The sequence below is a fragment of the Panthera leo genome, chromosome B1 (assembly GCF_018350215.1).
Source record: "Panthera leo isolate Ple1 chromosome B1, P.leo_Ple1_pat1.1, whole genome shotgun sequence".
NCBI classification, from domain to species: domain Eukaryota; kingdom Metazoa; phylum Chordata; class Mammalia; order Carnivora; family Felidae; genus Panthera; species Panthera leo.
Window position 1 is genome coordinate 98,932,478 of NC_056682.1, and position 19,793 is coordinate 98,952,270.

Genomic DNA, 19,793 nt, shown 5'->3' on the forward strand with positions numbered 1-19,793 from the left:
GGACCTATGAATGCCTAAGTAGCTGGTGCATAGCCAGGCAATGACTCTTAGGTTATCTAACTGTGTTCCTAACTATCCACAAAGACACTTCACTGGTCAGCTCCCCTAGATTTATACTGTTGAGCTGGAAAGGAACTACCAGAAAGAATTAATGATTCAGGATTCACTTCTTTTTGCAGGGCCATACTTCCCTGGTTGGGAGCAAATATAAATGAGGCTGTGATTAGAAACCTTTCCCTGACTCTTGAAAGTACTATACAGTCTGCAAAGACAATAGCTGCCCAACAAAAGTCCTTAGACTCTCTGAACAAAGTTGGTCCCTTGAATATTTTTTAGCTGAGCAAAGTCTGTGCTGTGGCTAATATCATCTGCTGCACACTTTTGGAGAAATGGAAACTCAGTTACATAAAATCACTGAGCAAGACACTTCCCTCTTAGAAAGGTGACTCCTTCAGCAGGGTCTTTCTTTTACTTATTTAATTTTGATTGGCTTGGTTTTGGGGACCAAGCTATGAAGTAATTTCTAAACATTAGAAATTATCTTGCATGTAATAATCATAGTAATCTCCCTGGCACATTGTATTCTCTGAAGAGTTTTAAATGCATGTTTGGCACTGCTAGTAACCAAGCAAATGATCTCTCTAAGTAAGACTGGAACATCAGAAAAGGAATGAAGAGAATGAACAACTTAAAATTATAACCTGAAGTCATGGGCTTCACAGAGATTAAGCAAAAAAAAAAAAAAAAAAAAAAAAAAAAGTGTCATGACCTATGAATGCCACACAGAGGACTGACAAAAGCTGTAGGAACAACTGAGTGGGATCTGTGAGTGGTGCTGATGCCTTAAATTTTGATCATATTTTGCAGTTAACTGAGAGTTGAATCAAAAGAAAGGAATTGGTAGGAAGGAGACAGCTGTCCCAAAATGGAGTTGCTTATGCTAAATCTCATGGCAATGAACTGAGACTGTAATACTTAATCTAACTGCAGTTTCAACTTCCCTAGAAATGTAACTTTTACCAAGTCCAAATGGAATTACCTGGTCAGCACTGGTGAGGTAATAGGAGCAATAGATCCCTCTGTTCCCTTTAGGAAGGTGACCTTGCTCAAAACAACGCACCCATTGCTAAGAATTTCCTTTTTCCACCCCATTCAGCCTTTAAAAACTTTTTCTTTTCTACAGCTTGTTGGCGTTCCTTTCTCTTGCTAGATGAGACACTGCCTGATTCATGAATCATTGAATGAAGCCAATTTAATTCTAATTTTACTTGTTGAGTTTTTGTTGTTTAACATCTTATAAAATTGAGTAGAATATACTGAACTTAAAACACCAAATCTTTTTAAATAGAAAACTACAATTATCTAAATATTTATGCTTTTTTTTTTTGCTTACTTTTCCTTAGATTTTGCCAAAACTTATAAAGAAACTACATCATTACATTTCTCTATTAGCTGTTAAATTAGTCTGTTTTTTATTTATTAACCTTTTAAAGTTAAAGAAATAAATTTATGGAGATCTTACTCTTAGATCAAAAATCAAGTTTGAAGATACTTCTGAAGTTTAATTGAGGGCAAAAAAAATTGAATACTCTGGTTTGTGTTGGGGTTAGCTCAAGGTGAAAGGTGATACTGGTGTCTGGGAAGGTTATCTCTCTTTCCACAACACCATCACATTAATCAATTTCTTTACCTAGCAAGAAGGAGAAAGCAAGCAATGGGCTTTTTTCACAGGAAAAAGATAAATTACAAATTTTATAAGTTGTTATGCCATTTGGAGCATGGTAATTAACTAGCTAAACTTGAAATATAAATATAGAAGACAGTAATCTAAATTGTGTTCCCAAATTTTACATTTACTACTAGATAAGAAATTTCTGTTTATTAACAGATTTGAAAAATCGTTAGCTTGCCTAGATAATTTCTTTAAAATGTATAAGGCTATTATTAAATCGTATATTTTGTTTTATAGATATATGCAAATTAAGTGAAACACTACATAATAGTGTTTTTTAAATGTTTTAATTTTAAATAATCAGCTTTTTGCCAAATACAAATAAAAGTTCAATCCTTAGCTGCTAGGATAGCAAATTGGAATGATAAAGGCATAAAAAATATGGCTGTTTGATATTTTTACTATTTGTGAAATTAAAATAATTTGGCTAAGAAATCTAAAGTGCAACCAGCAACTAACTGAAAAATGAATTACTGATGAAAGGAAAATTACCTCCTGGTAGTCTCTATCTTAGCCTTCTTATATCACATTTCAACAATTAATATTCTTTGAAAAAGAGTACACGATGCTTAACCTTAATTATTAGGTATTAAAAATGGTCAATAGGGGCGCCTGGGTGGCTCAGTCGGTTAAGTATCTGTTTTCGGCTCAGGTCATGATCTCACAGGTCGTGAGTTCGAGCCCCGTGTTGGGCTCTGTGCTGACAGCTCTCTGCCCCTCCTCTGCTCACGCTCTGTCTCTCTCTCTCAAAAATAAATAAACATTAAAAAAAACTTTAAAAAAGTGATCAATATATAGTAGAAACTTGGTAGGTCACTGGGATATTAGATTTCAAAATGAATTCAGGCTCTGAGTTACCTCATCAGCATCCATGGCTGTCAGTTGCATAATCTTAGAGCCATCTCCGATGTTCTCCTCCACAGTAAGGTCCAGCATGTCTGTTGGAAATACTGGTGGATTATCATTAATATCTTGAAGCGTTATTTCAACCTACAAGGAGAGAAATAAATAGCGCATGAAAGCCCCACATGTCTGCAAGGTGCTAATTAAAATGTATACTAAGAGCCCACTAGCTAGGTAGGCCTTCCAAAAAGAACAGAATTTTTATATAGAACATCCAAACAACGAAAATACCCTAGAGAAAGCTATGAAATCCTTATAAAAAATATAAAATCCAAGTAAAACTCATTTCAAAGGGTTGCCTTGGAGTTTATACTAGAAAAGGCCCACTGATCAACTGCTGATTTAATCCCGATTTGTGCACCACTGAAGAACTGCCCAGACTTTGGACCGTCTGCCATTCAACCATGAAATGTCGCCTGACACAAATGAGGTGTAGAATTTCTTCCTGAAATGTTTATATATTGGCAATGTCTGGGGGAAACAAAGAAGTTCACATTTTGTTTTAAGAAACCCTCAGCACTTTCCCCTTTAAAATCAACTCCCAACCTGTGGGGAAGAAAAATACACTCATCTTCTTTTCTTTCCCTTTCCACTACTGCCAGCACTTTTTAATGTGACTAAAGCTAAATAATCATTCCTTTCTGATGTCGTGTTTATGTAGATGGCAAATATTAACAGCTTTGTTTGAAAGATCCTAGTCAGAGTTATTTGTTTCCCTCTCTAGGAAAAAATTGTTTAGAAGCAAAGACTTGTGAAGTCTAAATAATAGCTTCAAACCATGTGTTTTCTCTTTTGAGCTAGGTGCTAAAAGCTGAATATCTGATAAGTAAGGGAAGACAGCTGCTAATAAAACTGCAAGTTTCCCCAGTTGGGTCACAAAATTAAGTCATGGAGAAAAATCCATCCATCCATTTAGCTCAGATATAACCAAGGCATTTTTCTCATGGGATGAAATGTCATCTTTTATAGTTCCACGGTAAAAACTCCATCAGATCTAAGAGTGATGGAGACGAATATGAAGAGAGAGAAGAGAGCAAAAGAATTTTGATTTTTTTTTTTTCTGGGAAGAGGTAGAGATGGGGTAGACGGAGACTGTCCTTATTCTCCGAAAAGGAATGAATGGGTAATAGAGCAGAGCTAGATGAATAAATGGATGAGCAAATGATAAAAATAACTCCCTCCCCAAGAAACAATATACAAATTAAGTAGTAGAGAATTATTATGCCTCTAGTCGCACCTTTTAATAGGAGAGTTTTGATCATAACAAATGGCTCAAATTAGTCCAGGGTATTCTTGAAACAGGCAGTCTCAGTGGTTAGAAATGTGGCACTTCTAGTTTGGGCTCACATCATTCTCTATACCACTTCCTTTAAAGAAAAGGTCCACAGTATGTACAACTGCAGCCAAGGTCCAACTGCCTTGCACATTTGTAAATAACCTGGATTTTCAAATTAGAAAAACTGAAATTCAGATTCGGGCTCCCCAACTTATTAGTTAGTTGGATAAACCTGAGTGCTTAATTTATCTGGGTCTCAGTCTCCTCATCTTAAAACTGAGATAATACTATATGTCTTAGAGCATTTTATGATGACTAGACTTCAATGAAGTCAGCAAAATGCTTAGGCCAGAGGGAAGTAGTTAATAAGAAATTAATCTTGGGGCACCTGGGTGGCTCAGTTGGTTAAGCAAACAACTCACGGTTTCAGTTCAGGTCATGATCTCACAGTTCATGAGTCTGAGTCCTGCATCCAGCTCCACACCAGCACCGTGGAGCCTGCTTAGGATTCTCTCCTCCGCCTCTCTGCCCCTCCCCTGATGCAATGTGCTCTCTCTCTCTCTCTCTCTCAAAATAAATAAATCAAGCTTAAAAATATTTTTGAAAAAGTTATTCTTGGTTTTCAAGTTGTGACCACAGACCTCAGAGTTCTGTAGAGCTAGGGAGAGACTTTGAGAAATTGACTTAATAAATCAGAATTTCAGGTCCTAAAAGCCAAATTCAAAAAAATACAAGTTACTGTTCATCTCTGAAGCATATTGAATATGTACAAAGTTTTCATGTAGGAAGAGCTTTGACATACATATGCATATATGTATTTCAAAAGCCTGAAAATGTGAATTTAAGAATAAATGACCCAATGGTCATCCAAAAACATAATCATCAATGTTCTTTAGAAATTAATAATTATCTTCACATTATATGTGTGCACAGTACTCAAAATACTGTAGGAAAATAAACGAAGAATAAGAGGTAACTAACCAAAATACCTCATAACTTAACTCTGACTTTTTAGCTTAATAGAATTTTTTTCAATTCTAAATTGTCTTTCATCTATAATTTTATGACTGAATCTAATTGTAAACCAAGATGCCAACCTTGTGTATGATTGTGTGTGTGTGTGTGTGTGTGTGTGTGTGTGTGTGAGAGAGAGAGAGAGAGGGAGAGAGAGAGAGAGAGTTTTCTAAGTGTATTTGTGCGAGAATGTGCATATATGAGTGTATGTTTATGTAAGTGTATATGAGTGTGTGTGTGTGTGTGTGTGTGTGTGTGTGTGTGTTTAGGGAAGAACACTAAACTGAGAGTAAGGATAATCCATATTGGCACCAATTAAATATGACATCAAAGATGCATCAGGAAACAGTACCATGCACTAGAAGCATGTTGGGTATTCCAGAAAGGTACCTTACTCATTACACTCATTATAAATGGTGAGTGCATAAATTGAACACCTTTCTATATTTTAATAGTTATTACAAAATAACTAACATATGTGCAAGACATAGTTTTAAATTATACATGTACACACACACACACACACATTTTTAAAAATCTTCGAAAGAGCCTTTGAGGAAAATACTACTATCTTCTCATTAGAGAAATTAGAGTTAAAGAGGTTAACTAATTACCCAATGACACAGAGCTAGCACATAAGTTTTCTCTACTGTTAGACAAACCTGTCTCTCTCATGTGTAGGTGTGTATGTTCAGTAAACACAATGAATCATATTTGAAAAGTATGTCACAGCTATACAAATACATTTTCATAAATGTGCATATTATTTATATCTGGAATCTGAATCACTTACATATGAACTAACTAGCCATATAATCTTGGGTCAGCCAACAAATCTCTCTCTGTCAAATTTTAAGAAGAAATAAGACTGTATTAGTGATTCCTATATACAGCTCTAGAAGTCTTTGATCATGCATACTCTATGAAATTTTGTCCAACTCAATCATTTCAGGTAAAGAAAGACCTATCGCTTCTTGGCCTTTTGGCTAAGATCAAGTGCAGGTAAAGAAAGACCTTTCCCATTTTACTAGAAAGAATAAATTTAGTTCAATATTAATGAGTTCAAAATTAAACATTTCTGAATATATCTATAATCAGCCAATTATAAAAACAGATTTAGAACATTTCATCATTGTATTCTGATATATGCAATGGTTATTTTTTGGATATCACATAGCACCCATTTAATAAGTCAGGCTATCGTTTTTCCTAAAATCAGTGTCAGCTTGCTAACCAAAAAGGTAAGACCTCCATATTTCTTTCTCAGGCTGGGGGGTGGAAATATGGATATTTCTCTTAATTGTCCAGTATCTCTTTGCTATTCCACAATACCTTAGTATTCCTAAAAAGCTTTTGGCATGGTTTTTCTAAGCTCTCTCAATAGCCTGGGGTAATGATTTATGTAGAAAGAGAGGTATGAACTCCTTAGCTCAGGTAGGTCTTTTCCTGCAATCCATTCACTTTTCCTGATCCCTTGTAGCATGTTTCTACCAACCAAGAATTTCAGGACTATGAACCCTGCTTGCCTATGAGATTGTCACTGATTCCAGTATTTATCCATTCTATATTTTAAAACCTATCACATAACAGACATATGTTAGTCACTAGAAATACAGAAGAAAACAAGACAGATCACATCTCTTGCAGGGAAGAAGTAGAGTTTGATAATAGAAATATGTACAAATAGAAACATTTATAGTTATCCCTGGGAAAACACACTGTTGGTATCTTGATTCCAAAAGGTTTATCTCCCACACCTAGGATAATTCTTTGAGCTGTCTGCCATCTTGCCCTTGGCAGTTACCATCCTTCTGATGACTCCAAACTCTAACACGTGCTTGGCTCACTCTTGGGTCTGCCACCAACCTAAGAGTCTTGCCTTCTTTGGACTAAGATTCAATAAAATTTGTTTTGAAATGTTATTATACAAAACACAGGAACCAAAATTAAAAGTTTACAGAAGATATTGGGAAACAAGATTGAAGACTTCATAATTTTTAAAAACTTCTTTCTGTGCAAACCAGATCACTTTAATAGTAGACAGTGACTATTAGTGGTTTATTTTATTTTAAAATTCTGAGATTTTAAAATATTGTTCCTAAGCTAAAAAACATGCTTATATCTTTTTTCCCCAAAGTTTATTGTTTTGTTTTGAGAGAGAGAACACAGACAGAGAGGGACAGAGAGAGAGAGTGAGAGAGAGAATCCCAAGCAGGCTCTGAGCTGTCACTGCAGAGCTCCAGCCAGGGCTTAATCTCATGAACTGTGAGATCAGGACCTGAGCTGAAATCAAGATCTGGTCACTTGATGCGCCTGGGTGGCTCAGTCAGTTAAGTGTCCAACTTTGGCTCAGGTCATGATCTTGCTGTTCATGGGTTTGAGCCCCACATCAGGCTTCGTGCTGACAGCTCGGAGCCTGGAGCCTGCTTCAGATTCTGTCTCTCCCTCTCTCTCTGTCCCTCCCCCACTCACTCTCTGTCTCTCTATTTCAAAAATAAATCAACACTAAAAAAAATTAAATAAAAAAAAAGAGTTGGTCGCTTAACCATCTGAGCCACCCAGGCACCCCAAAAACATGTGTATGTTAAAAAATACATTCCATTCTCTTAAAAGACAAACCAAGAACTACTTCACAGAAGCTAGTATTTGCCCCTTTAGTGTTTACATTTATCCTTACATTTGTTTAAACCTGAAACAATCAAAATAATTGCATTAAATATTCATTTTGAAAAATAAAATGAAGGAAAATAAAATAAAATAATAAAGTAAAATAAAATAAAATAAAATAAAATAAAATAAAATAAAATAAGACCACATTTTGAACTCAGAAAATTCCCTTCACAAGTAACCATATTTAAAATAAAAACAAAACAAAAACTTATAACAGCTTCGATAATTCAAGTCCAGGCGGTATGTTCAAGGTATGTATTCTGAAAGTTTGTGAAAATTTATCCTTAATGATTAAAGAAACATTACACCAGGAAGATAAGGCACTTGCATATTTTATGCCTGCCTATCAAATGCTGACCTTTGTGCTTAGATAGCTGGTGTTTCAGAAACATATGTGGTTTCACCTGCTACAATTACAAGGGCAGTTGTAACTTTATGGTTGACTTCTTCATAACAAAACATCAGCTGCAGCTAATGGTTGAACCATAGGTATTGTCTTCTGACACCACCTCTGTTCAACCATTTAAAGTCCTTCAGAATAGTGACTTTCTTGGTTGAGACACCTGATCCTTAGGAGCGAAACCCTGGTAAATGGATGATTATATTCAGAAACAAAAACATGACTGAGATTAAGGGGGCTAATGACCAATTAATTTAAAAATAGCCTGCCTTTTGGTAGCTTAATAAAGTTAAAACTTATATAAAAATATGGCTTTAAGTATTGTCACCAAACTTCTTTATGCTAAAGGAAGAGACCTTGATAATTCAGCTTGCTGAATAAATAGGTACTTAAAAACAAACAAACAAAAAAACTTACTGTGTAAAGAGCTGCTATGAAATGAGTACAATGGTTTCCTCTGATTTTTTTTTCTGTAGTATGCAGGCTATAATTTTATTGTACAGTGCATCAAGAATAATATTATATCTTGGGGATTCATTTTTAAGTTTTTAAGTTAATAAATCAGCATACAACTACATAATCAACGGGTAATCATTAATTAGCAATATCAATTATCAAATCATTACATATGTGGGGATATAACTACAAAACATGCCATTTCACTGATTCAAAATGGTATTATGAAGATAATATGTTACGGTCAAGGCTAAGGAATTGATTAAAATAGCAAGGTCCTTTATGAACTGATTCTCCAGTTAAATCAATAATTTCACTGAGGTCACTATATCAACAACAATTAAATTTTTTTTTCTTCAATTCATAACTTCTTGCAAGCTAAATAAAGTGGTTATTAATGAATCAGGATGAAAACATAAAACATTTTTTTAAATTCAAAACCTTCCTTCAACCTACATAAAATAGTTCTTCGTAAATAAGAATGAAAAACAATCTTTTTTTTTTTTCCTTTTGGGAAGTTGTAGAGTTCATAGTTCACTAAAAGTTCAGAAATCCACTTATTTGCAAGTAGATGTGTTAAAATTTTAGGAGGAATATTAAATATCATCATGGCTCTCTCCTTTATTTTATAGAGAATCAAAAGTAAGGCATTGAAATAGTAACTCATTTATCTAAGCAAAACAAGGTCAGCCTCCTAATTGTAGCCCAGTGATTCTTCCAGAGACCTGTGGAGAGAGCCAGAATCAGAATGCAGACTGAATATGCCTTAGACCAAAGCTTCTAATCTGTGCACGAAGACAGTGATCTTTCAAACAAAATATGCATTTGACAAATATAAGAAAATGACTTTGAAGAAATTAATACATGATTGTCTACAAGTACTATTTAATCCACATTTTTTAAATTTTTAAGTTTCTTCATATTTACAGTAAGGGAAAATATTCTGGGAAGGTTTGTTTTATCAATGCCACTGAAACTATTGATCATTGATCAGAAAGATGGTGGGTATATATTACAAGTAAAGAAACTAGCTAAATTCTCTATAGATATCAGCAAAAGTTACTGTTGTTAAAATGTCTACAAAGAATTTGTTTCTTTTTCTTAAAAGATGCAATCATAAATATTCATTTCCAGAAATGACTAAAATCTAAATTGTTAGTGAGATGGACACTATAAAGTACACAAAACTATAAAACAGTAAAAGAAGATGTATCAAGGAAAATAGTACTTGATTACTTGTTTTTTAGTGGCAAAATATTGACATTATTGTCTTTTAATCTGTGTGGGACTGACACCCCAAAATTAAACTCCTCAAGTAATACTGTTACCTAGATAGCATAAACCCTGACAAAGCATTGCACCAAAAATAATACTTAGAGTTCACATATAAGACTTCCAAAGATATTATGATAATACCATAAAGACTGCATTTCAATACACCTTTTAATTAACAGTTCTGCCAAAAAATATTATTTTAATAATCATACTTTGTTGCTCTGATTTCTTTAATAAATGTGTGTATTAAAGAAATTGGTCATTGAAAAATCTCTTCATGTTACCAAAGATCATTTATATTGCTCAGATTAGTGTCTTTTAAACTGAGCTTTTGGGAGCAAGAATTATCTTGCTCATTTTCCATTCTTACACCTTACCCATGCCTAACAATTATCTAAGTTTTTTTTACATTTTTATTAGAGTACTAAGTTCAGCATATTTAATGAAATAGGTATACTACTGGTATATGAAAGTGTATTGATCAAAGTTGTCTTCTATCTCAGTGATTTTTGGAACCAATCCAATCCTATTGATTTCCTTGTTCATTAACATTTTTTTTAATGTTTATTCATCTTTGAGAGAAAGAAACAGAGTATGAGCAGGGGAGGGACAGAGAGAGAGGGAGACAAAGGATCCGAAGCAGGCTCCAGACTCTGAGCTGTCAGCACAGAACCTGACACGGGGCTTGAACACACACACCATGAGATCATGACCTGAGCCGAAGTCGGAGGCTTCACCAACTGAGCCACCTGAGCATCCCCCAATTGATTTCCTAGTTCTTTTATGACTGTCATGCCATTATGTGTAAATTTTATGATATGAAATCCTATGGCATGATAATTCAATAACTTCACATTCAGTATGATAAAATTAAAAGAGCCTCAGACAGACATCTTAGGTATGTTTTGTTCAGAAAATCTCCCAGCTGGGAGGCTGGAATGTAAAATTTAATCCATGTTCATCACTACTTTAGAAATGCTACACTGAACGCCACACAAGTCATAAGTAAACATGAAAGAGTAACTAAAAGCTCATTCAAATGTGCATTACCCTTAATAGGTTATTATAATGTCACTCAAATAACACTTCACTAAATGATGTCCTAGTTTATATTATGTAGGTGCTACCTAAATTCACTGGGGAAAGAAGTCTAATCTTACACTCCAAACAATTTTTATTTCATCAGAGTGAAACAAGATGCTGAGACCTACCACTTAATTTTCTGTAGGCTCAAGTGAGGAGTTGAAATTGAAAGCAAATTAACCAAGCTGAAATCCACACCACGACCAGTACAGCCATCACGCCTGGCCTGTCACTTCCTTTGACCCTGAAAAGGAAAACTCCACCTTTCCTGCCTGAGATGAGGCTGTGTGTGGAGTAGGAGTTTGCTCTCAGTGCAGTGACAGGCTCGGTGCTGAGGGACAACTTGCTGTCACCGCATCAGGGTGGTGTGTGGAAAGGAATATTCTGGGACTTGATATTAAACATGGGACTTGAGCACAGCATTCATTAGAGGAAAAACATCAGGATAAAAATATCAAAACCATGGCTTAAGTCAATAATCAAATATGTATTTTAAATGTTTGGCAATAGTTTCACATGTTCTGTCTTCAGTTGAAACCAAATACTACATGATTCATTTAATTCAATGGGATTGACACATTTTGCATGCTGCACAGGCTTCGAATAACAAAGTTTTATTTAGTAAATTTATGACAAAGTCTATACTGAGATTATATAGCAGAAGTTCTAATTAAATTGCAGCAGAAAGTTTGACATTCTACATTCATTTTCTTGCTGAACTAACCACATAATTTCATTTGGTAGAACATATACCTACGCCTTTTTATTTTTTTCAATCTATTTATTTTGTGTGCCCGCGCACATGCACGAGCCGGGGAGGGACAGAGAGAGAATCCCAAGACGACTTTGCACTATCAGCGCAGGGCCCAACCTGGGACCTGCCCTCATGAACCATGAGATCATGACCTGAGCTGAAATTAAGAGTCAGACAGATTAACCAACTGAGCTACCCAGATGCCCCTATCTACGCCTACTTAAAATTTCAAGTTCAGAGCAAAATTCAGTAATCAGGAAAGAGAAAACTCAACATGCACTTGTAACTATCACTCATGGGGTTAAACTCTAAGTACTTTCATTTCTTAACAACAATAAAAAGCTGTATTGCCATGAAAGGATGGTGCCAGGTTTGTTGAGTTCCTTCAGTTTGATTCTTCATTTCTTTCCCTATTTTGGGGTGACCACTGGGAATTCTGCTGCCATGAGCCTGGGTGAAAATGTCTCACTACATGCAGAACACTTCATCATGTTGCAGAGCCAAACTCTATTATGGTTTGCAACTGACTCATATTTTAGTTATGAGAAGGCCCTAGCAAAGAACAGTTTACATTTAAAAGTCCTAAATGTCCGGAATGTAATGTTTGGACTATGTAGGTATGCAAGGTCTAATCATATTCTGTGAACAATGTTTTTAGGTAGTTATTTATTTATAACGCATAATCGACCAAATTCAAAACAGTCTGTGGGAGCTGTAACAATAGCATACTCTCTCATCTTGATGGTATTTCTGAACTTTGGAAACTGAAATCTGCAAGGAAAAGGGAGAAATCAAAGTTTGGAGAAAAGACCTATGATTCCCTGCCATGAAAGATTGGCAAGGGCTAGGTGTGACCTTTTAGGGAAACCTGGCAAAGCCACCTCCCTCAGCATGTACAAGTGAACCACAAACTCTTGAGGACACAGGTCTGTTGCAGCCCCAAACTCTACTGAAGTTTCAGAAACCATCAGAAAGTAAATCTATGTATTTATGTATAGTTTCTCTTTAGAATGACAAAAAACTGAAAAAACTATTGCATTTACTAGAAGATAAAAACCCTCATGTTACCTAATACATACTAAATACTTTTTTACTATGTTGTTTTACAGAAAACACTTTAGTAAAACAAACGTGATGTAACGACAATATTTGAGGAAATGACACTTAATGTGGGAATTAAAAGACTCTTCTTTTTGGAATTGTAGGCCAGCAAATATTTTGTCATTTTAAACTTTATCCCTTAAATTTAAATTATGTGTATATTTAGATACTTGTGTGTTTATTTCACACAAATTAGTACTGTTTCTATTCCATGTTTTCTGGAATATGAGGAAAGAAGGAAGCATGCACATTTTAGATTCTTTTTAGTTTACTTTTAAAAGCAAAGTAAAAATAAACATAATGAGTTTTAAAACAAAGCATATTTCTCATATAAGCTACATGTATGTAACTGTGACCAATTATATTTCTCAAACAAAAGCAATTACATTAATCTCTCATCGCTAAAACTCTTCTAGCAGTCAGCAGCATATGTTCCTGGGATTTCAATGCATTTCTAACTAGGAAAGAAATCTGTATGAGTAACAGGCAGGCTTGGAGAGTAGCCAGAAATGACAAGAATGGCTAGAAGTGCGGACAAGACATAGTTAACTCCATTCTTGAAACAAAATGCTTTCCATAACTCTATAAATGTGTGGTGACATAATAGAAAGCTAGTTTTGTTGTGCTTTCAATATTGTTCAAATTAGAACCAAATAAGGATTTCTTTTAAGGCAGAGGCAATCATGTGTAACCACTTCAACTTTTCCTGAAATCAATACCGCATAATTTCAGAATTTTAACAGATTCTTAAGAACGCCCAAAAGTAAATGCAGAATAAAAGATCAAGTTAAAATATGTGCGGTTGCATATGAAACTTATGGAAATTTTTATACTATCCTTCAAAACAAACACCCTGCAAAAGCATCCTGTAGTACACTTTTCAATAGATGTGACTCTGAATGTGGTAGACATACATCAAAAGGGAAATGTCATATAAAACAAATAAAAATATTCCACTGTTTTTTTCTTAACTTTTGTTTTTGTCCCCAGTAGATAGATATCAGATCTTATAAAATATAAATCACGTCTGTTCAGACTGCTGAAAAACAGAAAAGTAGTTTGATTTATATTAATGATACAAGCCATGGTAGATTGAATCACTGATCCTGATTCTTCACCCCTCCCTATAAGCGACTTCACAGCCCCTTCCATTAAAGGTGGGCTTTCTCTCCCTGCTTCTTGGTTTTGAGATCATCCACGATGATCAGTTGTTTTGGTCAATGGGATATTTAAAATTTGAAACATGTTTGCTCTCTTGCACCTCTGTCATGGTCACTAGAAAACAATATGTCCCTGCTAGTCCATGAGTACCAGAAGGAAAACAACATACATTGGGTTGAGAAGTCTCAGCTGAGAGACTTGGAGAGTCTGAAGCAGAGCTTCCCAGCCGAGCCCAGCCTAGATCAGCCCAACTGTAGCCAACCTTCAGGTGCACAAGAATAAATGTGTATTGCTGTAAGCCTTTGAGATTTTGTGGCTTCTTATTATGCAGCATTATTGTGTCAAAAGTTAACAAATACCTAAGTCAAAAGGTGTTCTAAAGAGAGATGCAGAGGGGCGCCTGGGTGGCTCAGTCGGTTAAGCGTCCGACTTTGGCTCAGGTCATGATCTCGCAGTCCGCGAGTTCAAGCCCCGCGTCAGGCTCTGTGCTGACAGCTCAGAGCCTGGAGCCTGCTTCAGATTCTGTGTCTCCCTCTCTCTCTGACCCTCCCCCGTTCATGCTCTGTCTCTCTCTGTCTCAGAAATAAATAAAACGTTAAAAAAAAATTTAAAAAAAAAGAGTAGAAAATTATCAAAAAATGTAAATACTATAGAGAACAATAATAGTAGAATTACAATACGAGAATGCAACCCCCATGAATATATACACTCCATCTTTAGTGTCTTTCTAATACCCACAGGAGACTTGACTACACTTTTTTTTTGAATGGAATTACTGTAATGTCAAAATAATCCCTCTGTGCCATTTCGCCTTTGCACATTACTCTTCACCCTGGAAGAAATTTCTATTACTTGACATAAATGACATAAAGTTTGGACTTATAGCCAATCTATTTTATTTTAGTTGCTCTTGAGTATATTTGTTATACTTCCTTACATATTTTAAACAGCTATTTCAAAGTATAAGATTAAAATCTCATTTTAGAGTTTTGTGTTCTTTTTGCTTCAACACAATAACAAGTTTAATTTATTTGAAGCAGCATTAGCTCATCAAAAATAGGGATGAATATAGTTTTTGTTTGATAGGAAATGTGACACATGTTTTCTGAAGATATTGAACTCACTGTCAAAATAAAAAAAAAGTTTACAGTGCACTGTGCTTTAATTATATTTAAAAATCCTATTTCAATAAACTCAGAATAAAGACCACTTCTCTTCTAAGTTTCGATGGAGTGTTTAGTTTCCACCACAGTACGTGTCATACAGGAGGCACTTAATATATGTTTATTCAATGACTTAAAAGCCAATATGCTCATTACCCTGACATCAAAACCAGATAAAGACACTGCTAAAAAAGAGAATCACAGGCCAATATCCCTAATGAACATAGATGCAAAACTCATCAACAAAATCCAACAATACATTAAAAAAATCACCACAATCAAATGAGATTTATTCCTGGCCTGCAAGTATGGTTCAATATTTTCAAATCCATCAACATGATACATCACATCAATAAGAGAAAGGATAAGAACCATATGATCATTTCAACACATTCAGAAAAAGCATTTGACAAAGTACAATATCGATCCATGATAAAAACCCTCAACAAAGTTGATTTGGAGCGAACATGCTTCAACATAATAAAGGCTATATATGAAAACCCCACAGCCAACATCATCTTTAATGGGAAAAAGCAGGGGGGCTTTTCTCCAAAGGTCAGGAATAAGACAAGGATGTGTACTCTCTTCACTTTTATTCAACATAATACTAGAAGTCCTAGCCACAGCACTCAGACAACAAAAATAAATAAATGGGATCCAAATCAGTAAGGAAAAAGTAAAACGTTCAGTATTTGCAGATGATATGATACTGTATATAGAAAACCTGAAAGACTCCACCCAAAAATTGCTAGAAGTGATAAATGAATTCAGCCAAGTTACAGGATACAAAATCAATGTACAAAAATCCATTGCATTTCTATACGCCAATAATGAAGCAGTAGAAAAAGAAATTAAAAAAAAATCCCATTTACAAGTGCACCCAAAATAAGATACCTCAGAATATACCTAACCAAAGAGGTAAAAGACCTGTACTTTAAAAACTATAATACACTGATGAAAGAAATTGAGGATAACACAAAGAAGTGGAAAAACAGCCCACGTTCATGGATTGGAAGAACAAATATTGTTAAAATGTCTATACTACCCAAAGCAATCTACACATTTAATGCATTCCCTATGAAAATACCAACAGCAACTTTTACAGAACTAGAACAATCTTAAAATTGTATGAAACCACAAAAGACCCAAATATCCAAGCAATCTTGAAAAAGAAAAGCCAAGCTGGAGGCATCACAATTCTGAATGGAATTCAGAACGGAATATATACTCTAGTATATATAAATGATGGAATATTATTTGGTTATAAAAAAATAATGAAATCTTGCCATTTGCGATGCATGGGTGGAGCTGGAGATTATAATGCTAAATGAAATAAGTCAGTCAGAGAAAGACAAATACCATATGATTTCACTCATATATGGAATTTAAGAAACAAAGCAGATGATCATAGGGGGAAAAGAGAGAGAGAGAGAAATCAAGAAACAGACTCTTAATTATAGAGAACAAATGGATGGTTACCAAAGGGGAGGGGTAGAGAGATGGATTAAACAGGTGATGAGGATTAAGGAATGCACTTGTCATGATGATCACTAGGTAGTGTATATGTGCTGAATCACTATATTATACACCTGACATTAATATAACACTGTGTGTTAACCAATTGCAATTTAAATAAAAACTTGAAAAAAAATTTTGAAATGTAAAAAAAAAATAGCCAATATACTCATTGCGGAAGCATATTTTATTGTTACATACACACAAATGAAGAGAATGGTGCTTTATAAGCAAAATTAAGAGCAGAGGACATGAGCAGGGATGAACCATCAACTATTACAATAATATCAGGTAATGAAAGTCTAAGAATTATCTCCTTACAATATTATCAAAATAATAACTAATTAGAAGGAAAACTTATTAAATGTCAAGAAAAAAATAAATGACAAATGAAAAAGATGTTTCAGTACAGAAGGCTATTTGTCTTCTATTTTTCATTGTCAAAGCCAAGTTCCCAAAGATTTTTAGCAAAATAGCAATATCAGAAGGAGCTTAGTAAGCTTTAAAAAATATTTCACTTTCAAGAAATCTTTAAGTTGCTGCAGAAACGTATTCTTCCAATAGAAAGAAAAATCATGCAAAATACAAGAAAATGTCTGTTTACTTATGCAAGATATAAGACTCAAGGGTAATGAAAAAGACATGCCAATTACGAATACAAACTGACTACAACTATCTCCATGAAATACGTTTGATTATTTTGTTAGTACACTCTCACTCCTGCTCAATTCATGACAATACAACACTGAATAGGATGGCATCAATAAATGTTTTGAGTTTATTTTTCAAACCAAAGTATATTCTCTTCACTGGAAAGAAAGGAAGGAAGGAAGCAAGGAAGGAAGGAAGGGAGGAAGGAAGAAACATATTTTGTGTGATCTCCTACCACTAATTAGTTTTCTCTGAACTATTATTTAAAAAACTAATCACTTTGTCAAAGATTAGTTGACCATATAGTTGTGAGTCCATTTCTGGGTTTTCTATTCTGTTCCATTGATCTATGTGTCTGTTTTTGTGCCAGTACCATACTGTCTTGATGATTACAGCTTCAAATTTAAATAAAAACTTGAAACCTTAAAACAAAAGACTAATTGCATTTTTTAAACACCTGGTAAGTACTCAATTGCATTTTTTAAATACCTGGTAAGTACTCAAAAATTAAACTATATCTGAGTAGGGGATTCACGGAAACCTGGTGGTACAGAATTGCAAGCATTTCAGAACTGTGAAAATAAGGAAGACAAAAGAAACATTGCATTTCTCTTGTTTAGACTAATAGAATTCTCACAATCTACTTATGTTAATAAAAGTTACATGAAATCTAGCCCTTTCCTCTAGTGATTGCATTTATATATTAGAATCTGTTATTATTTGCTCAGTTGATCAGAGACTAGTTTGTTTTTAAGTTTATTTATTTATTTGGAGAGTGTGTGTGTGCGCAATCATTTTTAATACTCTATGTATTATATGTGAAAAAGCATTGTGCAAATTTCACATAAAATCCCCCTTAAACTACCAAAAACATTTGTACATTACATCGTATAGGTCTTTCTTTTCAAAAGTATTTTCTTACAAAACCTCAATATAGACTATTGTGACAAAAATGACCTGGGTTTTGCAGGTTAATAGTGTTACTTTAAATTGTTTACTCAAATTGTTTAAATTGTTTACTTAAATTATTTAATTTTTAACTGTTACTTTAAACTGTCTCAGTAGTGTTTCAGCCAAAGTAGATCTCCTCCATTTATAGATTTTAATAACCATCTTCATCACCTAACTTCCCTAAGAATAAATTCCATAAAAACATGGGAATTACAAGTTAGAAATTTGGTTCTCTAATATATGAAATAAGTTCAAAATTTAAAGAGAAAGATTAAATACATCTAACTTATTTACTAGAAAATATCAACATTTCTTTTAGAGCTCTACAATCTATCACTTTGTTTTTCAAAAGTTAGTTTAGCATATAAATATATTCTATTCTCTCTAACAACATGTTTTTAATCATGCAAATAAAAGAAATATTGTTCCCTATTTTCAAAAAGTGTATTCTTTGTCAAAACTAAGGCACAAGCATTATGCTTCCAAATAACTGCAAATGCAAAGAAATTATAATGAGCTTCTAAACATTTTTTATACTTCATTTAATCCAAGATTTTTGGTGACGATTTTGGTAGATACATTCCTTATTCATAAGATTTTTTTTTTTTTGGTACAGAATGAGAATAAACTCTCAATACAACCAATGGAGTTCAAATCAAGCCATTTTGATGAGCATCTTATAATAGAGGATATAATTCCATAGCCAATGAAACTATCCCTTAGAAAAACTTAATCTTTTCTGCTCAGTTTGCTTCCTACATTTAAAGGTTTCATAATAGCAATTAAGAAAGTAATTTAAGTTACATTACAATGGTAAATATGGAGCATGGAAATTTTCTTAGTTTTTTGGATAGTGCTTTGAATGTTGTTAAATTTAGAGGACATGCTCATATTTTTTTGAGAAATTCCACTACATATTTTGGCGAGCAAGAATGACAATACATATGTATTTAGTCATACAAGAAAATAAATTTGCAAAACTGAAAATTAGAAGATACGTATAAGATTCCTAGAGGCAAGAATTGATAATATCACAAAATATTATTTTGTTAAAAATAATGGTTCAATTAATGATGGCCCAGTTTGGGACCTAATCTGAAATTGTTTATGAAATTTGAATTAGTATTATGATTCATCTGTGATACAGAAAAATGTTTCTGACCCACTACCCATTTCAGCAGATAATATTAAATGACAGCTTGTTTTTATATTAAAAATGGCTGAGGTCAGGTATTGTTACCTTTCTGAGCAACAACTGTAATTATATTTCATTAATTTATCCAATAAAGACTTATTTAGGGCCCACTATGTACCGTTCTAAGTGGTAGATGTACAACAGCAAACAACACCAACCATAATTTCTGACCTCCTATCCCTTTCTTTTATTTATTTTTAAAAATTGTTTTAAATGTTTATTTATTTTGGAGAGAAAGAGAAAGAGAGAAAGAATGAGCGGGGGAGGGGCAGAGAGAGAGGGAGACACAGAATCCGAAGCAGGCTCCAGGCTTCGAGCTAAAGGCACAGGGCCCGACGTGGGGGTCCAAACTCAGGAACTGTGAGATCATAACCTGAGCCGAAGTAGGGTGCTCAACTGACTGAGCCACCCAGGTGCTCCTCCTATCCTTTACTTTCTAATGACATTCTGAAACCTATCCTTTATATTGGGCTCTCAAAATTACGTTTTTCTG

The 19,793-nt window shown here is 34.2% G+C and overlaps 1 protein-coding gene across 1 annotated transcript in view; it reads right to left on the bottom strand.

Annotated features, from left to right (window-relative positions):
• Window positions 1-19,793, bottom strand: part of FAT4 (FAT atypical cadherin 4) — a 179,767-nt gene that overhangs the window by 101,314 nt on the left and 58,660 nt on the right. The window contains exon 2 of the mRNA XM_042935547.1: window positions 2,591-2,722. Within this exon, the coding sequence (XP_042791481.1) occupies window positions 2,591-2,722 (132 nt within the window). The remainder of the gene's footprint in view (window positions 1-2,590; window positions 2,723-19,793) is intronic.